This window comes from Podarcis filfolensis (genome assembly GCF_964270895.1).
Source record: "Podarcis filfolensis genome assembly, chromosome: 3".
Classification (NCBI taxonomy): Eukaryota; Metazoa; Chordata; class Lepidosauria; order Squamata; family Lacertidae; genus Podarcis; species Podarcis filfolensis.
The window spans coordinates 74857197-74878849 of record NC_139606.1 but is presented as its reverse complement, the minus strand read 5'-3'; the positions used below and the strand labels follow the sequence as shown (position 1 = coordinate 74878849).

Sequence of the window (21653 nt, the reverse complement as noted above, 5' to 3'; positions counted from 1 at the left end):
AGGCTGAAAACCAGTTATCTGCCCTCAGTCCTTGGATCAGGGACCACTTGCCGTCAGACGGCTCTTACTTGCTGATATGCTTCCCAGGTCACTGGATTTCCTGCTTTCTCACTTGTCTGCCTGGCTTCACCTCCTCCAGACTGCTGGCAGGTAACTGGGACAATGGGAGCTGCCTGATTAGTGGCTGGGAGAACTTGACATGGCACGAATGCTGGAGGTGGTAGATTGGAGCCCTGGGGGGAAAGATGTGATTGTATGATATATGGTAACTGGGCTGCTATGGGCAGGTCTGGGATTGTCAGCTGGCTTGGATGTCAGCTAGCACTGCTAGACTGTTGATAGAAGGCAGGATCCAGTGAATATGGATATCTGGTACCTCTCTAAGCCTGTCTGGGGGTCAGGCAGGGGAAACCTCAGAGTTGGGGACCAAATTTAACCTGCCCAATCTTTCTATGGAAAGTTCCATGGAACTTTCCCCAGGCCACACTCCTCCCATAACCGCATCTCTTGCCACCTCTGCATTCTTCTTCGGTGGTTTTGTTTGGCTGGAATGTGTCCTTGATCTCTGATCAGGCTTCTTCCTTGCTGGGATGAAAGACAAGAGAGATGGCTGTGGAAGAATATATATGTAGAAACTAGATGTTGTACAAAGGTGAAATTCACAGTTGTTGCTCTTTCCACTTTTGCCTCTAGCCCCACACATGAATGCTACCCCATGTCTGCAAGCCTACATAACGTATAAACGTATGTTTAACCACAAATGGGAATACTTTTGCATCCAGAGAATGACTCTGGATAAATGCCAAGCCCAAGAAGCAATAAAACAAGGTGATTTTGTTAGCCTCTCAGACGCTGAGTTTCACCAACATGGATGTTGCACTTCCTGATGTGCACTTTTCTCAGAGCACCAGGCAAAAATGGAATCACATTCTAGACCTATCACCCTTATTGCTAACTATTTTGCATTTCTAATGAATAAAAGTAATCTGAGATTTCAAGTGAGAGCACAGCCATTCACAAAATTGACTGGCTTCAAAGCAGAACGTCAGAACCCCAAATCCTCTTCCTTTTCTCTTCTGATAGATGGCCTCTTATTCTATGTACGTATTGTTTTAAAGTATTTGCCATTTTTGGAGTTGTTTATTTCATGTAATTGCCATCAACTCTGGATCAAACATATACACATTGGAATTATCTGGGACCTGCTGTTCTACCAAACTGAAATAAGGTATATTTTCCATTTGGATTTCTTCTGCCCTTCCCCTTGCTCTTTCAGTGGATGATTTTGTCAAATTAAGTCTAAGTAGTTTCCTATCAACCCTCCCCCCAAAACACACACATTTTCAAGTGCTTTTAGCAAAGCATTAGGGCCAGTACTTTCCAAGGGCCCCTTGGGAGAAGCAGTTGTTTATCTGTGCAATTCTGCTATCTCCGCCGCCCAAGGAATTGCATAACTCAAGCATCGAGATGTAACATCTGTATTTCCAGACTTGTAAAATGGAAGTATTCCTGTGCATTTCAAACCAAGAGTATCTGCAGACTGGTACAGACGCTTAATTGTATTCAGAACCTTTACACATCTTCTTTGCAATATGGGACCTGCACTGGGGATGGATGAGAACCAAACTGCTCTCCTGTTTTTGTTTTTATGTAAGCCTTGCCTTACCATGAACACTCCAGGTGGCATCGTCAATTGAACTATTTAATTTACATCTAGGTCCTCCAGATGTTGTTGCACTATGGCAACAGATGTTGAACTCATAAGAGAACAATGGAGGCGTTCATTATAATGAGAACAGCACCTACCTGAGAGGTGCTGGAACTGAGTTCCGATAAGTTCTGGCTGAAAAAAAGCCTATCATCCCTGACCAGGGCTGGTGGGAATTAGCATCTAACAACATGTGGAAGGTCATTGGTTTCCCATCCCTGGTTTTCACACAGGGCTTACTATTACTGTATATCTTCACTGGATACAAGTTCTACCAATTTCTTTTTGGATACAGACAAGAGAGGCTGGGTAGCTTGGATATGAGGTAGTATGTGTCATTTCAGCATTCCATGTTGCTTGAGTAATCTGGAATCCCAGGCTATGTAATTTAGACATTTCTGAGGTCTTGCTGTAGTATCAGATCTGCTGAATCTGTGTGTGTGCATTTTCGGGGTTGTGTGGATGAAAGGATTGCATCAACAGTCCAGCGGCAAGACAGTGTATGGGGCTTCGGTGCCTGACCCATTTATCAGGGATGCTGTTGACATTGCTATTACATTCCATCCATTTTCAAGGCTATATCTCAAACTCTTCAAAAACGACAAGGGCTTTAAAACTTTTGGCAGAGGTCAAGTTGAGACTCCTTGGTGGGAAATTCATGCTGCTATTATAAAAGCAGAGGAGCCTACGGGCCTGTCAAGGTAACAATTTTTAGATAGCACTTAATTCTGCCTGATATAATGCAAACTGAAGACAAACTGACAGAAAGGGGGCTCATTTCCCCCACAAACATCAAAGTGAAAAATGTGTCCAGACATTAAAAAAGAACACCTGCAGAGCAAGAGAACAAAAAGCAACAACAGGAATTATTTTCCCGGTGGATTCTACCGGGGGTTGCCCTCCTGATGTTGTTCAACTACAACTCTCAGCTCTCATCATTGAAAATGCTGGCAGGAGCAGATGTGGGTTGGAGTTCAGTAACATCTGGACCCCTGGATTATACAGATGATAAACATCACATAAAGATTGTGTGTAATCCTTTTACATCAGCTATCATGAAGATGTAGGATGGAAGGGTCCAACAATTAGTGCCATGAATGGCATTAATCTAGATGAATGTAAGAAAAAGGATGGAAGTTGTTCTATTTTTCTTACCTAAAATGATTGTAGGTTGGTTTTTTCTTCTTGCATTAAGTGAGTGTTTTGCTTTGTTGATGTGTTCTTAAAGGGTCAATGGATGCCTTTGGAACAGCCAAATGCTAAGCTTCAAGGGGTAAGTGTAGATTGCTATCAAGTGTTTCCAACATTTAAACCATATCTCTACTCAGGTTACAGGAACGGAAGACAGGATCTGAACAACTGATTATCTTGAGCTCCCTAGCATGAAAAGGATGGTTGTTGCTCAGCCTGGTGTGTGATTCCCCTGGGGCACTGAAGGTATGCTGAGAAAGTGATACAGGTCATATAGATAAACCACAACAGGGCAATTGTTTTCACTAGGACTATTAGGAACAAACCAGACATGGGTGAAAGTTTTCTAAATAACCCCCGTTATTAAGTAGGGGTTCACTTTTAAGGAACAGAAACAAAAGCTGCCCTCTCTCACACACCTTACCAGTAATCCAGTGCTTTGAGACTTTCTTCACCAGAATGGCTTGGATACCAGGGGTGAACTGACTGTGGAAAAGAATCTTAAAGCAGAGCTTGGGGGTGAGGTGGGTCTGTCAGGGTTTTGCTCTCATTTCCCACCTACTCCCTTTAGTGTTAAAAATAAACCTCCACCGCACAATCTGTCACCTCCCCAACTGGGGAGCATGTGTTGTAATAAATAGAGACATCTGGTTGTTGGTATTATTATTATTTATATTAACCTACTATACTACCCTTCATCCAAGGTTCCCTGGGTGGTTTACAATATAAAGATTGTGGGCACAAACTCTAATGCAAGAACCAGAGATTTGAGCTGCCTCTATGTGTGTGTCAGAAAGAAGCAGAACTGAGTAGGGCTGGGGCCCAGGGTAGAGAATCAGTTGCACCCTTGTTTATTTTTAAAACGTATAACCTGCTTTTCACCATCCCAAAGCAGCTTACAAAATAAAAATATACAAAATTTAAAACATAAATTAAATATCATAGATCAGAGAGCAACATGCATAGTGCTGAGCCCTCCTGAAATAAAACAGTTTTAAGCAGGTGACTGAAACTCAGCAGGGATGCTGCCTGCCTGTTTTCTGCTGAGAGGCAGTTCCCTAGAGTTGGGCTCACCACACTGAATGCACGACTCCTTGTTGACAGAAGCTGCGCTTCTAGCCCATGAGATCCCCCAGGTGACTGCAGTGATTTTGTTGTGGCCCTTAATGCTGCCACAAGAGCTGGCATTTTGATGCTGGGCAAAACCCGTTTATTTGCCCAGGACTTTTAGATTCCAATTTATCCACTGCCCATTCTGTTTAATTTCCTTACGACTCCTCCACTTTTTGTTATTGTCAGCTAAAGAACAGGACATGCAGGCAGGCTACTGAGCCAAGAAAAAAACACCGTAAAAAGTGGGCAGGGGTGGGGGGAGAGAAAAAAAGGAAAGAAACACTGCAGCAATCCAGCAATGAGTGCTGTGATCTCACCAAAATTCCAGTCAGGCGGAAAATGTTTCCTTTATTTTTATTAACATCTCGTGTTAAGAGACCTACTAGAGTGATAAGCTCCAATGCTCCAATTGGTCCAGGGATGCTTTCCCACTCTTGAGAAGAACAGTGAGTTAAAAAACATTAAGTGACTGGAAAAAGAAAGAATAACAACCTGATTTACTATTCAGGCCATGCTTTGACTTTCAGAGGCATCACTCCAAGGCATGGCCTATTGTTATGAAAACATAAAAATCCAGGATTGCTAACCAGAGAAAATGGTTCACTCCTCTCCAAAGTCCATTTTCTGTTAGGTGAGAGCCAAACTAACAGAGGGTATGACAGCAGCAGTGGCATATCCCTACATTTAAGTAAAAATGTGCCCCGTCATATAAAAAACACGGGGGGCGGTTCTGATTGAAGGAGGTGCAGAGGCAAGGTGTATGGGACCCTTCCTCTCTGCCTCATGTCTTATCTCCCCCTTATCCCACAAGCAGAATCCAAGAACAAGATGACTCTGCTCTCCTGTGGTCTCTAGCAGCTGTATTCTGAAGAACTGCGGCCTCCAACTGTGGGGCAAAAGCGGTGTGTTGGAGGCAGGGGGAAGAGGCATAAGCTGGCCCCACCCTTCTACATGGGCTTCCTAAGCTAGGCTGCTCAGTACCTGCTAAACTAGCCTGTTGCCTTCAGGATTGTTCTTGTTACATAGTACTGTTGCCTATTCATGTCTTATTCCAATTCACACATGCGTTCATTAAAAAGGAATGCAGCCAGAATGAGCCAGTGCAGTGCATTGAATTGTTTGGATTTCCCCATTTTGCCTAAGCAACTGAGCAGACGTCCCCCAGTTCTTGCACTGCCCAGGTGATTTAATAGCCCACAAATTCAGCATAGCAAAGGCCAGTTGCCTCAGCAACAGGGGCAAGTTCTCTCACCCCCTTCTGAGTAAAGACAATGAAGGGAGTGGCGCATTTCTTCTAATGCTTTCCCACCATTTGTCTCTTGGAAGTGAGCATTTTAAGAAACTTGGGTGCTACTGAGCTAAATTCTCATATATTTCAGATGTCCTATCTTTCCATGACAGATACATGGTTATAGAGGGTGTGTGATATATATATATCTCCAGGGCTTTTTTACCGCCAGAACTCAGTTCCAGCACCTCTCAGGTGGACAACATTGCCATTACAAGATAACAATGAAGGCGTTCATGTTGAGTTCCAGCAACTCCTTTTCTAGAAAAATACCACTGTATATATCCTGTTCTTCAGTCAAAATAGGCTCCCTGGACTGCTTACAAATCACTAAAAAAAGAAATAGATTGTAAGCCTGAGGCCAAGGACTAACAAGACACAGCACAAAAAGAAAAATTGATTGGGAGGTATGCAAACTCAAGTTCAAGTTATTAGTTACAAGTGGTTCTATTAACCATTTGAAATGGAAAATCTCAAGGAGAGGCAGGACCAAAAGCTTATGGTCTTTCAGGATAAAGAAAGAATGGCCAGATAAGAACCTATCTTCCATGCTCAAGAAAGCAACCCCTGGTCACATAGCCACAGACAGATTATAAATGGGCCCTTACAGACGCCCAGAGATTTAGCCCAGGCCAGCCCTCCTTGTCCCTAGCCATATGTAAGTTTGTGGAAAGGCACAGTCTTAACATATAGGAAGACCTGGATTTGATCTGTAGCCAGAGCTTCCTGGGAAGGTGATGATGATGATGATAATAATTTATTACTTATACCCCGCCCATCTGGCTGGGCCTCCCCAGCCACTCTGGGTGGCACATACAAACACCTGACACAGTACAGTATGATGAATGATGGGTGTATAGGCCAGTAGTCTTGCTTGGTAATATGGGTATGCAAAGAAGAAGAAATGTTTAGTTTCCCATTTGTTTTAATTTCCATTCACTTGAACTGCATTCGTTTCATTCTCCCCATTAATTCTTATTTATAATCGGAGAGCCAGTTGCTTCTTCCCCCAGCTTGTAAGAGTGGCATATTTAATGCAAAGAGCATTTAAGTTTCAGACATTCCGTTATTCGGATATGCCAAATGTCGGGCAGCTTGCACAAAGAGCCCCCTGCTCCCGTGCAGTTACACAGGCACAACAAGCCATTTGAAATCATCTCTGCACAGGTCGAGCGGCTTAAGGAGCCTGTTTGCACCCTCTCCCCGCAACACGATCCACGGTGCAATCCTAGGCCCGTTTCCTTGCAAGTGAGCCCGATGCCGCTTACACCCAAGTAAGCGCACAAGAGCGAGCGGTCCCACTTACTCCGGAGTAAGCCCCCACTGAACTTTAACCCATGCATTGGGCTGCCCTGCGCGCCATCTCCCATCGCTGCTCTGGAAACCTCTGCTGGAAGGCAGGTCGCGATTTTGCTCCGATTTGCCCTCCGAGGTGACCCGCACAGCCGTCGCCGGGGGTCTCCCGAGATCACTCAGCCCTTCCGAGCCGGCTCCGTCTGCTGCCTGAGCTGAGCTCCGCGTTTGCAGGAGGAGCTGGGCAAAAAGAAGCAGCGGCAGGAGAGACCCGCTGCTGCTGCTGCTCCTCCGCCTCAGATCTCCGGTCCGTCTCGCCGGAGGAGGACCCCTCCCCCACCCTCCCACTACGCGCTTAGGCCGCGCGAGCCCCCCCCCCGCCGCCGTGCCTCGATGGGAGGGACCCCAGGAGGCTTAGCGTGCTGCAACCATGGCGACGCGCCTGGCCCCGCCCCTCGCGGGGCAGGCCGGCTCGCGATTGGCCAGGGGGTGGGCCGTCGCCCTCTGCCCCCTGACCCTGCGCGGCGGCGGCAGCGGCAGCGGAGGTAGCGGCGGCGGCGCCTGCTGCCCGTTTCCTGCTGGCCTGGCGGCGGCTGGTGCCGCTGCTGCAGCACTGGGCGGGCGGGAGAATGCGGCGCCGGTCTCGGCTGATGCTCTGCTTCGCTTTCCTCTGGGTGCTGGGCATCGCCTACTACATGTACTCGGGCGGCAGCGCCGCGCTCGCCGGAGGCGGCAGGAAGGTGAGCAAGGAGAGCGCCAGCCAGGCAGGCAGGCAGGCGCCCACACCGGCCGGGCGACGCCGCGGCTCCCTGGCCGGCTTCCTCCCGTGGCGGAACAGTGCCAGTCCCGCCGCCGCCCCGTGACCGCGGCGGCGTCCCGCTCCCTGCCCTTCCTCTCTCCCCGCGGCTCACCTCAGCCCGCCGCCCTGCCCGTCCCGCCGCCCGCAGAACCGCCCGGCGCCTCCTCTTCCCCGCCCCACGCGCCTCGCTTCGAGGACCGGCTTCCTCCTCCTCCCGTCTCCTGCTCCGAAGGCGAGCGGGAACGAACTCCCCCCTCGGCTTCCCCCGCGTCTCTTCTCGCCTCCCCGATGGGCGAAGGAGGCGGCGAGCTTCTTTCTCCTGCCCCCCTCCCTTTCCCCTCAGGGCGAGGAGTCCCTTCGAAATGGGGTTTGGGCGGCAGAAAGCAGCGCCGTAAAATATGGCGCCCCCCCTCCTCCCCAGCTGCCCGCTTCCCCCTTCTCTTATTTCGGGGGTCGAGGGGGCTTTCCCTTCGGTCGGTGAGGGAGAGGGCGCTGCTTCCTTGTCTTGGCGGGGAGGGAAAGCCGCCTGCGACGTGGGGAGGGAGAGGGAAGCGAGGCTGTGGGGGTGGGGTGGGGGGTTCCCCCTCCAGCGGCTCCCTCTTCCGCTTTCCGTCTCCACCCCATCCAGGAATCGACACGAGGTTAGCCTGCCGCTGCTGCTTCTGCCTCCCCTTCTCTCTCTCGCTCTGTGGACGGAGTTCGCCCTCCAAGCGCGAGGGATCGCCTGCCTCCCCCCCCCCCTTTGCTGGCTCTCTTCGGAGAGGAATACAGAAGCGCGCCTGACTCTTCCCATTTTTCCCTGTTCAAAAAAAAATTAGAGAAAGAAAATAAAAGAAATTAAGCAGATGGTTTCTTTGTGGACTTCAGCCTGGTTTCCAACTCGTCATTGCACGAGTCGCTTCGCAGCCAACAGAAGCGAGCCACGTCGCAGTTTGTGGGGGAATTGGCGTGGGAGGGAGCGTTGTTAGGGGAAAGGGGGGAAGCTGGTAAGAATTGCTCCGGATTGTCACTTCCCTGGATGAATTGCTTGTTTATGGCGTGACGAGTCTCTCTTCTGCATAGGCTCCGACCTTGGAAATACTTTAATTGCCCCTCTTGTCTATGGTGAAGTAGTGTATCTCACCTCCACCCCCCCCCCCGGCCCAGTATTGAGGGTATAAATACTGCTGAAGCTAGAAGTGAATGTTAATTTTTTCAGACAATTGACTGCTTTCCACTGTATTCGTTTAGTGCTGTGTTCTTTAGCTATAATTGGGTCCAGTGGGTTGATCTTCAGATTTCTGGAATGTAAAGAGCAGGCCTCTTTTCCAGTACCTGTTCTTTGGCTTTGTCCTCTTGAAATAATTCTGTAAATATTTGGGTAGTGCTGAATATGTGCAGTGCTGAAACAGTTGCTTCACTAAGCTGTTTAAATCTTTTAGGTGGCCTATCATGATAGTTCATTGAGCAGGCAATATTTCAGGCAATATGTGAATCAGAGGCATAGAGCAGTGTTACTAACTCATGTCCAGAGTCTCAGTGTTGCTAAACCATTTATCATACCGCCTGGGGCTGTTGGGTCTTGTAGTTGAGTGACATCTAGAGAGCTACAAGTAGACAAGTAGCCACCCCTGCCCTAAAATTAGAGGTTTTTCTTCAGTCCTGGAAAATTTTTACATTGGAGTTCAGTTCAGTGGTTTGACAGTCTGTCTTTATAATGGAATTCACTTGCTTTAAACAAATAAAAAATGCAAGATTTTGAAATCCAGGGATTCCTTTCATATATTGCGAGTTTCTGGTATATAAAAAGGGATACCAAGAACTGACTTCAAGATGATTTGAAAGTTTTATTTTCTTGCTTTGGCAAATAAAAGTATGAGGATTAAGTATTGGAAACACAGTATAGTAAGTAGCCAGAAATATTATGTAGTAAATTGTCACAATATGAATTCAGGAAGTAATAAACTAATTATAGAAGCACAAGAAATTCTTGCTACTACTATTTTAACTTGATTCTCCAACCAAGCCAGTTGGTCCTGTGCGCCAAAAATTGGCATTGATTGTAATATTGACACTCTTTCAGAACCAGTGACCACATTAGTGCTTCAAAGTACTGGTCCAAAGGAGTAAACAAATGAATTGTTGCCCTATGTCCATGAAAGCTTCCATTAGCATAGTTGTCGTATTGGGTGTTATGAATAGTGTGCTCAACGTTGAGAATAAAACCTGTCATTTTAGGAGCAAAGAAATGTGAAATGTAAAAGGTTAGAATTACAGAAATGAGCTACAAACTTAACATGGATCTAAAGTGGAGAAAGTCTGAAGTAATGACCCAGTTGAGCTGAAGGTCTGTGACCACAAGTGGGGGAAATGAACAATTATACACGGATTGGTGATTTAGGATTCTATTTTCTCTCAGTGAAGCATAACATTTAATTCCAACCTTTAGAATGGCCTAGTAATTGTAAGCAGAGGAAGAGGTGTGTAAACGTAATAGCTTTTGAAATTGTTGTAAAAGGCTCATTAACAGGGGATGTCAGACTTTGAAATAAAACTTGAAGTGGTGTGCGTGCTTTATGAATAGAAATCCTACTGCTGGGGAAATTGGGAAATTCACTTTAATTACTTACAAAGCAAATAATTACAACTTTAACATATCAGATTGGCTATATTGAAATCTTGATTATTTAGTTTACATGGTACTCAAGTGATAGTTCATTCAGTTACTAAGTTCAGCCAGTTTTTGTGCGTGTGCCTCTGTTCTGTCACTTATCCTTGGTGTTGTCTCAGTTCTGGTCACTGCTTTCTTATGTATGTATAATATCATAAGTATTCTATGGAAACTGGCCCATTGGTAGCCAGTAGGACTAGTAGAGGAGGTACAAGCTATAGGGGAGAGAAAGAAGTGGGGGATAAGTCTATATAGGGCTTTAGTTCATACTACAACATTGAAATGGCAGTACAGTATATTTATTATATTTCTATGCACAGCTAATGGAGATGTGCATGGGCCTCCCCCCATCTTTTATTATCTGCACAACAACCTAGTATGGTAGGTTAGGCTATGGGGTAGGAATTGTCCTTAGGTCACACAGTGACCTTCAAGGCCAGGTCACAAGATCTAGCAAACCACTGGCTTTCTGGTTCCTAGTAGCAGCACCTAACCTTTATCTTACACTGACTCACTTATTCACCAAGCTAATCTTGATGAAGGAGTGTCACATAGACTTGCAAATTGAAGAGTGTTCCTCCCCACCCTTGAGTATTATGCAGAGATAACTGAATTCTTATTGAGATGTCCAGGCATATAACATTTTTCCAATGAGGGCAATGTGCTTCTGTTGCTTTTCTCTTTTAATTTCAACCCTGTGATGCAGACTGTGATTGTGTATATTGAGTATATATTAATATCAGCTTTATGTTTATGAAAATACATTGGGTAATAAATTTCACTTGTTTATACTACTGCCTTACATTTTATACAAAATAAAAAAGATTGGTATGGTCATTAGGTACTGGTATCCTATAAATAAGTAAACATTATACCTTGATTATCAACATCCGTTGGTGCCTTTACCAAACTCATTTCCATTGCTGTGAAATCTTGTCCAGTATGAAATATTTTGTGGCTGTAGGAAAAATTGTGTTTTAACTTTTGCTCAAGGAATCTGTGGTAGGCAGGCAGAGTAGTCATTCCACAACATTACTGTATTGAAGGTTAAGATATTTTCCTACTTTGGGTAAGAGATTTCCAACTCTTACTTCTATAATTCTTGCCTTTTGAATCTTAAGTTAAAAAACAGGTTTCAAATGGCTTTCAATGTCCATTAATCTGTCAGTGCCTTGTTCCAAATGTTGTGTGGTCCCAGTGGAACACAGGACTTGCAGAGTTCTGGAGACAAGATTAGCAGAGCTTTGAGAAAACTCTTCTAGATTGGCTCTCTAGCAGTTTAATGATAGTACTTTTTTGTATAGTGCTTTCAGTGTTGAGTGTGCTCAACATATGCCTTACACTACAGCTCTGTAATGAAAATTGGTACTATTTCACCCAGGTGTGAGCCTAAGGTTGAGGGAGAGTGATTTGTCTAAAAGCACCTGATGAGTTCATGAGATAGAGGTGAGATTAGAACCCAGGGCTATTAGGATAAAATGGAGGGGGAAAGAATGAGTTATGTTCCCTTGAGCTTCTTTGATGAAAGGTTGGTCATAAGTATATTGAAAATAAATACTTTAGCATATTGATGATATGCTAGATATATTCTTCTTTTGAAGGACATGGAATAATATATACCACAATGCACTCCTGAATTCCAACTGAGCTTCCCACAAAATGGAAGTCAAGTCCCCCCCCTACTGAATAGACAGCTCTCACTAAATGTGATGCTAAAAATAGTGAAATTGACAAGTTGCAAATTAGAGTAGCTTTTTGTGTATGTGTGTAAAATATTACTTAATTAACTGAAGATGAATAACTTGCCATTACTGCTGCATGCTGGTGACTTAAGTCACTCTCATATATATGGATGTTTGCCAGGCAGGTGAACAGTGGCTTATTGAATGAAGCAGTCCTAGCAGTTTTCCAGTCTTCTGCAGAAGCTGTTGAAGGATTCCCTTCGTCCTTTTTTTAAAGCCATATGTAACTTGAATTGTTAAAAATAAATTTTAGCTGAAGCTGCTTTAAAAGGTGTGCTAGCAACTTGAAAGTCATTCATAAGTGATTTTTTAGTAATACATTTTTGTTTACACTGAATATGCAAATCAAAACTAGCTCTGTCATGTTTTGTTTTTGTCTGGTGTCCTAACTACATCTTACTACTGCACCTGGTAATGGGAAGTGACCTAGGTTAAGCCTGGCAGGACAGCTTACATTGCGGCATTAACCCCATCATGCATTAATTAAACTTAAGCATGTTGTTATATGAGACTGGTTATCCTACAAGATCTGTCCTTTCTATTGAGATTGATTATTTAATTTCTATATCATTTATTTATTTTCCTTCTGACTCACCCTCCTTCTCAGTCTCTGGGTTCTTACTCACTGGTCTAACAAATTCTCAGCTCACCCACAAAGGTCTCACAATGAGAAGAGCTCCTGGAAACAGTGATCTTCACCCTAGTCTCTCACTCTAGATTTGCTTTTTATGGGCAGGCTCAAGGTGGATAAGTATTTCCTCAGGCTACCGACAGCTGTGTGCCATTCAGCTGCCCTCTCCACACCCAGTTTCAGATACAACTGGTTTGTTGAGTTTCCCAGGAGGTTCAAAGGAATGGGAAGAGGACCCCCTCCACTCACAGCTCTTTCTTCATTCTCTGTCCTTTCCTCCTCTTCCAGCCTATCTTGCAGATTGCATAAAATAAGCAAGTTTACATTTCATTCCCGCTGTCTGTCTGCCACAGTGCTTTTGTGGAACATGAAAACCATACTACTACTGGTAAACCAGGTCAGTTTGATTTAGCTGAAAGTGCTTAACCACATAATGGCAGCTTCCATCTGCATGACTGTTCATGAAACCACTGCTGCAGTCTGTGCCCTAGTTACATAACTTGCTTTAGGGAGTTCATCAGATTAGGGTTAAACAGTCTTGCCACATATGGTAAAAAGCTTGAGAATCATGCAAATAGCAGAGTTGTGTCAAGATTTGCACTGCCAGAAAAGGAGGTGACTATATATTGTGTGGCTTTTGAAGAAGGACCATCAATCAGTACTCATAATCTCAGAGGAATATTGACAATAGATGTTCTTTAGCATGCTGTTATCATTGATTGCTTAATTACTGAAACACTGTTCTGGTTGTGCTGAAAATTCTTCATGACCTCTAACTAAAATTTAGGCACTGGGTAATTCACTTTGTTATGAAAAATCCCACTGAGATACAGTTTTTAAAGTATGGTTTTCACAAATTGGCAACTGATTTTTCTGGGCTTAACCAGCTGTTTAGTGCTATGTTCATAGTGAAGTAGTTAAACGATACTTTTTATAGCTTTAATTGCTAAATGTTTTCTTCACTTCCATTAGTAAAACATCTGGCTTTCTTTTGATGTTCTCTCTGGGTGACAGCTGAATGACAAAATAATTGTAAAAAAATACAATAAATAACCTGCTGTGAGAAATTAGAACTGTGTTTAACGTTTAGCATGTTATCTTAATAGCAGCTTTTCTTCAAGATGATATATTAAAACAGCTTGTATTCTTGTCAGAAATATTCATAGATAATCCAACTCCTGCCATTAAAACAAATCTGCCATTAAAACAAATCTGTTTGCCTATGTCCTACCTTATTATCAGATATCAAGATGCATTTGCCGCCTCTACGGCAAAATGATTGGGTAATCCCATTAGCCAATTGTGGTTCCTGCACAGAGGGTATGGCACCATTGCCTGCATCTAAAAGCATTGGGCTGGATTCAACTAAACCAGTGCACTAACTGAAGTCAGTTGTATCTTGACTTGAAGTCATTGTATCTTAACTAGAAACAATGGGCAAAAATAAGAGTTTGCACTTCCATAGGCGTCTTTGATATGGCAAGTGCATTGTCCATCGGTGCCAGCTGCTTGTGTGGTTGACAAGCTAGAGCCTTTTAAAGAATGTTGCTAAATGTAGGTCTAAGCAGTACAGCTAGAGAATTAGCTGGCACAGTTGATGGGTTCATTATGTTTTCTTTACTGATGAGGAGCTTAACTGAAATTTGGATTTGTATCAGTGACAAATAATGGACTTACACAATGTTCTTTAGCTTCCATGCCAGAAGTCTGTGAAAGCCAAGTTAGTCACAGAATAATAACAACAAAGTGTTACAAACAGTTATTAGATCCACAAACTAACTATAAAAGCAGGAGGTTGGCACATATCAAAAGTTTATAGCTACATATGCCCTACATTTTTAAACCTGGAAGAATGTGTATCTTCATAGCCAAGGTTGCTGTAGATCACTGACACTGACTGTTGCTGCTGAACTAGCAAGTTCTCTTCATATCTTGTATTGCCTTAAAAACAGAGATTCTTGGTCCTAATTTGGCACCAGGTAACAAGGTCCATTATTCTTCAGTCGTAAGATGCATGACAGTGTCCCTGTACTTCTGTACTGCTGATCAGTTGTAATAGATTCATGCAGGGATTGAAGTCCTATAATGTGTACTAATAGTGAAAAAAAATAGCAGTATAGGTTACGACTTAAGTTTCTAAAAATTGAGTGAGATGATTTCCCACTGCTTTTTAAAAGCATGACCTAACTGCTTTTCTTTAGGAAAATATATCCTTCCTAAACGACTTTAAAACAAATGGCTTTGGTGTAAAGTGGTACCTCTAGTTACAAACACCTCTGGATACGAATGATTTGGCCTACGCAGGCGGCAAACCTGGAAGTAACGGAAAGGTTTTCGCTGCCTGCACAGAGGAGGCGCTTCTGGATGTGAATATTTTGGGGGTAAGAACAGACCCCCAGAATGAATTAAATTCGTATCCAGAGGTACCACTGTATGTGAAACCCATGTAGGAGATAGTCTAATATGGTCAAAAGGAGTGTGTTTCTTGTTATTGACATGGGTATAGTTAATGTATATTCAAACCCTACATATTTTGCTTCTGGGCTGCTTTTTTGTATTCAGCAGGAGAGCCTGCCCAAACTACAGGATGTTTCTCCCTCTCTCCCTATCTTGACACTATGTTTTCTGATAGTTGTTGTGTTATAGGGTGGTTCACACTTTTAAAAGGTGCAGTGATGCAAACCTAAGGATGTGGTAGGCAACAGAGGTATGTTTTGCTGAACATCTGCCTAATATGTGATCTGGTCATACTTCTACATATTATGTGCTATAATGCAACATATATATGCTGTTTGAATTTACAATTCAATCTCTAAAGCCTAGCTTGCACTCCAGAGTTGAAAATGGTGGTCTTCTATAATTAAGCAGGGTGTGATCCCAGAATGAATGGTAAGTAGATGATATTCTCTGGCTTCAAATATCACACTGTTTAGAAGCCATGATAATTTATTGCATTTCTAGGTGCTGAATCTTCATTGCTTTTAGCTCTGTGCTTTCTCCCAGCTGTCTAGTAGCGTATCTAAATATGTAACTAATGTGTACATATTTGGTTTCAGTTTAAACTGTTCCGAGTAGCGATGAAGCTGTGGTTCCCAATTTCTTGGTTTAGAATTTGCCTAAATTCAAAATGAAAAATAAAAAAAAATCTGACGGTAAGACAGCAATGGGGAATATTTTTCCCTTTTCTTTTTTCTCCTGTCAAGGGCGCTACGTTCTATTTGGGATAAGTTGTTGGCTGCATCCTATTATGGGCAGGGCCAGATTCAGAAGTGAGTGGGATCTCCTCTTCTTACTCTCCATCCAGAGGGCTTCTGGATGAATGGCATCTCTTTTGCCATATATCTATGTAAACTGATTACTTGCAGGGAGCTTTTGAAGTTAAGTTGATCCAATTGTGAATTTAGGCGAGATGCGTTTGCTGATTAGTAGTTCTGAGTAGTTGCTCTCAGCAATGGTGTATATAGAGTTTTATCATTTAATTCAGGGACTTGCAGAACGAACTCCTGCTCATGAAATAACACACAGTGTTATTTTTGGTCTTTCTTTCCTTGTAAATATGGAATGGGTTTATTATGGCTCTTCAGTATGCTTATTCTTGGCATGATAATCTCACATCCTCTGCCACTTCATTTTCACATGGGGAGCTATTTGTGTGAAATGGCTATTGTGAAAAAGAAAAAATGGCAGTGTTGGAGGGAAAGGAACATTATATGCATTGAAAAATCATTGCAGGTGTGGGGAACCTGTGACATGGTGATTTACTCCCATCAGCCCCAACCAGCATGCTCAATGGCTAGGTGTGGTAATTGTAGCCTCATACCTTCTGGAGGCCCACAGGGCCCCCACCTCTGTGTTATTGCCTCAAACGCAAGTGTGTGTTACCCTTTCAGGAGATTAGGTCATAAATTGGCTACCATCGATATTGTTAGGATTACACTGAAAGTACCAGCTTGCAAGCCTCTAATTGATGAATTAGTGCAATTAGCAAACTCTTAACAATAGATTAAAACAGGCTTCCTCAACCTCAGCCCTCCATATGTTTTTGGCCTACAACTCCCATGATCCCTAGCCAGCAAGACCAGTGGTCGGGGTTGATGGGAATTGTAGTCTTTAAACATCTGGAGGGCTGAGGTTGAGGAAGCCTGGATTAAAATATGTCCTCCAGTTAAACTGGCAAAAAAATTATTCTGGAATTTGGACTCCTGAACTGCCATGACTGCTGGCTCCCTTCTCCCTGTGCTAGAAAAAAGAATCAGTGCTGACGCAGCTTTTGTTAAGGGTTTAAGGAACTAGGAGTGAACTGCAGACCTTCCCCTTCTCCACACATGGAGAGCCTTCATACCTGTCTGAAGGGTATGTAAAATTTGTGTGTTTCTTCCCTTGCAAGGCCTTATATTTATCTGATTGCACATTCCACTATCCCAGTAGTAGGGTAAAGGTAAGGGACCCCTAGATGGTTAAGTCCAGCCAAATTCAACCATGGGGTACAATGCTCATCTCTGCTTTCAGGCTGAGGGAGCCAGTGTTTGTCCACAGACAGCTTTCCGGGTCATATGGCCAGCGTGACTAAACCGCTTCTGGCACAATGGGACACAGTGACAGAAGCCAGAGCGCATGGATACTCTGTTTACCTTCCTGCTGCAGCAGCACCTATTTATCTACTTGCACTGGTATGCTTTCGAGCTGATAGGTTGGCAGGACCTGGGACAAAGCAACAGGAGCTCACCTCATTGCATGGATTCAAACTCCCGACCTTATGGTCAGCAAGCACAAGAGGCTTCTCAGTTTGCCCAGTGATGCTGTTTTGGGCAAGCCACCTGACCTCATACATGTTGGGTATGGGACAGGTAAGCCTGCAGCTGCAAAGGAACAGTGGGGAGCCTTAAAGCAAACTTGCAGTGGCTTTTTGCAGCCACCACTTACATTAGGTGCTTTTTAAGTATCATTCCAAATGCAAGTTGCTCTGCTTTTGACTGAAATTGGTTTCATTTGAGAGCTCCAATTAGAAATATTCACTTATGCTTTTAGTTAATCACAGCGTGTCATATTGTTCATGCCCAGTATTGTGGCTCACCTTAACCATGGTTAATTAAAACCAGCATTAGAAATCAGCTTGAAGTTTGCTGGTTTTGAACTAGCCATTACTATTAGTTAATAGTAGCTGTTTCTAACCTTTACAAGTACAGTCTACCCCCATGCTGTGTTCTAATTTTAGGCTCTGTTAATTGAGAATATATATAATAACAACAACAAAAAAAACTGTTATGAACTCAGTAGCACTTTTCAATGAAGTGTTAAATAATTTCACTTTTAATATCACAATAAATAGTAGTAGTAGATTCATTACCTGCCTTTCATCAGAAGATCATAGGGGAAGGGGGTTACAGCAATCTAAACAACAGTTTAGCAAATTTTGAAGGAAAAGAAGCCATGTGGACTCCCAGTTTGGTCCTCATGCCCCTTCCCAGCTGCTAACAGCACCTTTAGTCATATACAACCAAAGGGGTGTGTGTTTAATGAGAAACTCCCAAGAGACTGCAATTTGTATCAAAATTGTGACCTCAATTTCAGCCCCACACAGCTACTTTTCCTTCAAAGTAAAAACAGCCAATTTAAAAAGTCAGAAAACAAAACAAAAATAGCTTTGGGGCTCATTTTATGATAGATAGAAATTAGAGCTGTAAAGCAAAACCCTTGGGGTTTTGGATCTCACCTTTCATCACCTGGCAGTAGTATAAGTCAGTAAATGCAGAGCTAAGAAGGAGACTGGCTATCCAAGTTTGCGACATCGAGCATTCAGTTACCCACCTGAGGGTTGAAGATGCAGATGCAATGAGTAGCAAAAGTGTGTCAGAACTGCAAAGCACGTGAATGATCTGCTGTCAGGGCCACACATGGCCTGCATTTTCCTAACTTCGCACACCCACAATAACTGCCATGCCCAGCTTAGGTGGGACAGGGCTGGCAGGCAGTTTGCCCCGAGGAGAGTGCCAGCCCTATTCCACATCAGCTGGGCATGGCACTTCTTATGGGTGTGTGAAGTTGGGAAAGTGCAGGCCGTGCTTAGCCCTGATGGCAGATCTTTCACCAGAGGAAATTGCCAGCCAGTCCCTGTTGCAACCCATGCTTCTTGTGCTGTTAGGGTTTTGTAGTTGCCCGGGGAGACCAGATCTCTTGGCTCAGCTTGCTTAGTCACTGGGGTCTTGAGACAAATTGACAGCCACAGTATTGGGCCTTGCATGAGACTGAGCGATGCCTGTGCAGAACATTCAGTGAAGAGTAACAAAAGTAGGGAGCAAGTCTAAATAACGAACTTCTTTATAATACTTAGTGAGGTGCCCTGTCATTTCCTTTTTTATTTTTTTGTATTCCCTATTTCATTATTTGTGTTACTTTCCTTTGACTGTCAAAAGCATTGAAGAAAAGCAAGGCAAAAGGCCAAGTGCTCTATGGGGCATCCAAGAAGAAGAAAGAGGTAGCCTTGTGCGCTGGGAACAATTTTGATAAGTTGGGATGAAAAGGACTTGAGAAGATTAATGGTAGGCTTTCATTTTAATGAGCTGCATTATCACCTGGGGTTTCATCAAATCTAGCCGTTCTCTAGTCGTTTGGAGGTTGAATGATAGAGCAAAGGCTGTAGCATTAAATTTTGTGTAGTCTGCCTCTTCTCAATCCTCATCTCCTATTTAGTAGAACAAGCAAACATGTGCAGCGCCTTTAATGCTCAACAGTAATCCGTTGACAGGTTTACGGGGGAAGCAACCCCAGTTTCTTTTAGAGAAACCCTATTGCTTCAAGGCTGGCAAGAAGATTTTGTATTTTAGTAGAGAACTCTGCAGTTTCTTTTGAAAATCTCAGCAGTAGTTTCATCAGAGCCTTTATCCAGTTTGGTACATAGTCTAAAACCGGGCACGTCCAACCTTGAATTGCCTGCGATCTGCCAACCAAGTATCAAAAACTGGCAGTGATCTACCACCCTCCAAAGTCATTTAAGTTTATTAAATAAATAAATAAATGGATCTTTATTTCACAGATATAGTAGTTATGTCTGGATATCATTATGACAGATCCAAATAGTTACTGGATGGAGAAGTAACTAAACAAGTGAGAAAAGTCAAACTATATTTGCATCTGAGGTTGCAGAGAAAGGCCCCACGACCGAATAGAAACAACCCAAACAACCCGGCGGTCGACCGCGGGCTTGCGGTCGACGTGTTATACATGGCTGCTCTAAAACTAATGTAGGCATCCGTAAATCTTTTTTCCTTTGGGGGGAAAAGAATTGCAAGGGCAAAGGGCTGTCAAGTTGAATGGGGAAGGCATGTTCCAGGCCCAAGCCTCTTTTACACAGTCATTTCAGTGAAAGGAGATTACAGAAGTTGGAGGAGGCGGAATTGGACAGGGGGTGGGGAGGGTCTGAGATGAAGCCGAATCCCTCCCCCAGCTGATCACTTCAGTGCCTAGGTGGCCTCAGAGTGATCAGAGAGATGGAAGGTGGGTAGAGAATTGGGTACAACCTTTGCCCTAGTAGACTAGTGCATGTGCTGCTCTCTACTGTTGGGATTATTCCTCCATAGAATCAAGGGGAAGTGTGCAAGTGCAGTGTTTGCTTCTAGCAGTTGTGGGATGCAAAGGACTTCTGTTGTTGTTGTTTTTGCAACGGAGAGTTGGCCTCATATCTTTCCAACCTCCACTTCTCTGCCCTGAAGTGGATGGTAAAGTTAAGGAACAGTAGTTATGCAACCATGTCTATTATTGTTCGATGACCTTCATGGTTGCCTAATAATACCAGTAGCAGTGTTACAATTCCTAGGAAGAAATGGCTTTTAAGATAAGAACCTTCCATTTTAATGTTATACAAAATGTTTGCCACTTAGGTAGAAGTAGAAACTGTCTTCGTTATTTTGTTTGCCACATTCATATCCTATCTTTCCCCCAAGGAGCCTAGGTAGGATGATAATGGTTGGATTCGTTATCCAGCCTTCACCATAAAGTCAGAGAGTGAATATCAGTAGTATAAAAATACAATATTAATTAGTTACAATTTACAACCTAAATAAATAGTTAAGAGCGGGCTTGTATTTAAAGTTGGGTGACTTTTTCTTTTTGCTGTTGCCGCCAAAATGGGTGTGTTCTTGCGGAGACAGAAGAAATTGCCTGGGGAGATTAGCCACCCTGTGCTAAAAAATGGTGACTTGCCCAGGGTCACACAGTAACCTCGTTCTGACTTGCCCAAGGCCATGCAGCGAGCTTCATGGCTAAGTGGTGGTCTGAACCTTGGCTTCCCTCATCCAAGTTCAACATTTCAACCACTCTGGTTCAGTTCTTTATACTGTGATTTGTTTCTAGTAAATGGAATGCTCCTCCTGTTAAACCTTATAGCCTAATACAGAATAACACCATTTGTACGAATTAATTCTTTGCTGAGAATTATCATTTCAGAGTTGCAGGTTCATAACCTTAGGTTGGAGGACTTCATGTGTGATACCTTTTTGGTTTGAAAGTCAAACCGAATGTGGCATGGGAGTTCCTTGATTGAAAAGTGTGATTTGATCAAAAAGGAGCTGTCTATTACCACAGTCTGGATCAGGTCCACAGGGGGAGAGTAGGATGTAACCTTTCTTTTCATGTCATTTCCCCCCCCCCCCCACTGCAAAGCTCCTTACCATAGCTGCTAACTTCCGTGGAGTCAAAAAATGTAGTTTTTAATGGAAAAGCAAGACAGCTGGGTATTATTAATATATAGTGATGATATATTACCCTTTGATGACGTTTCCTGGTGGTTTTATTTTGATGATAAAAGCATGGGAGACACAACTGAAGCCCAGAGTAACTCCTATGGGGAACTATAGTTGTACGCTGCCACTTCTGGAATGTATTCTTCAGAAAGCAGCAAAACTACCATAAAGGAGTATTCTCAGGCCAGAAAAGCAGTCCGTAAGGATATCAGTTGCTTCTGGTCCTACCTGCCAAACAGCTAGGCAGAGAGCAGGTGTCAGGTGCTACCGGTAATTCAAAGTCTCTTCCAGCCTTTGGATTTTGTGTGGCATTTTTAAAAGGTTTGACAACATTGACTCAAGGCAGGTAAAAAAATTAACATTTCTCAAAAACAGTTCTTAGGATTTTACTCTTTCAAGTCTTCACTGTTTAGGATACTTCTGTTTTGAAAGAATACTCAGATAACTTGTTTGGACAATTGTATCTCAGCTTAATTAGCCATGGAATGAATGAGCCTTGT

The 21653-nt window shown here is 43.4% G+C and overlaps 1 protein-coding gene across 1 annotated transcript in view; it reads left to right on the top strand.

Moving 5' to 3' along the window:
* Positions 1-7112: 7112 nt before the first annotated feature.
* GALNT2 (polypeptide N-acetylgalactosaminyltransferase 2) overlaps positions 7113-21653 on the top strand; it is a 64029-nt gene continuing 49488 nt past the window's right edge. The window contains exon 1 of the mRNA XM_083606057.1: positions 7113-7333. Within this exon, the coding sequence (XP_083462183.1) occupies positions 7223-7333 (111 nt within the window). The 5' untranslated portion in view covers positions 7113-7222. The remainder of the gene's footprint in view (positions 7334-21653) is intronic.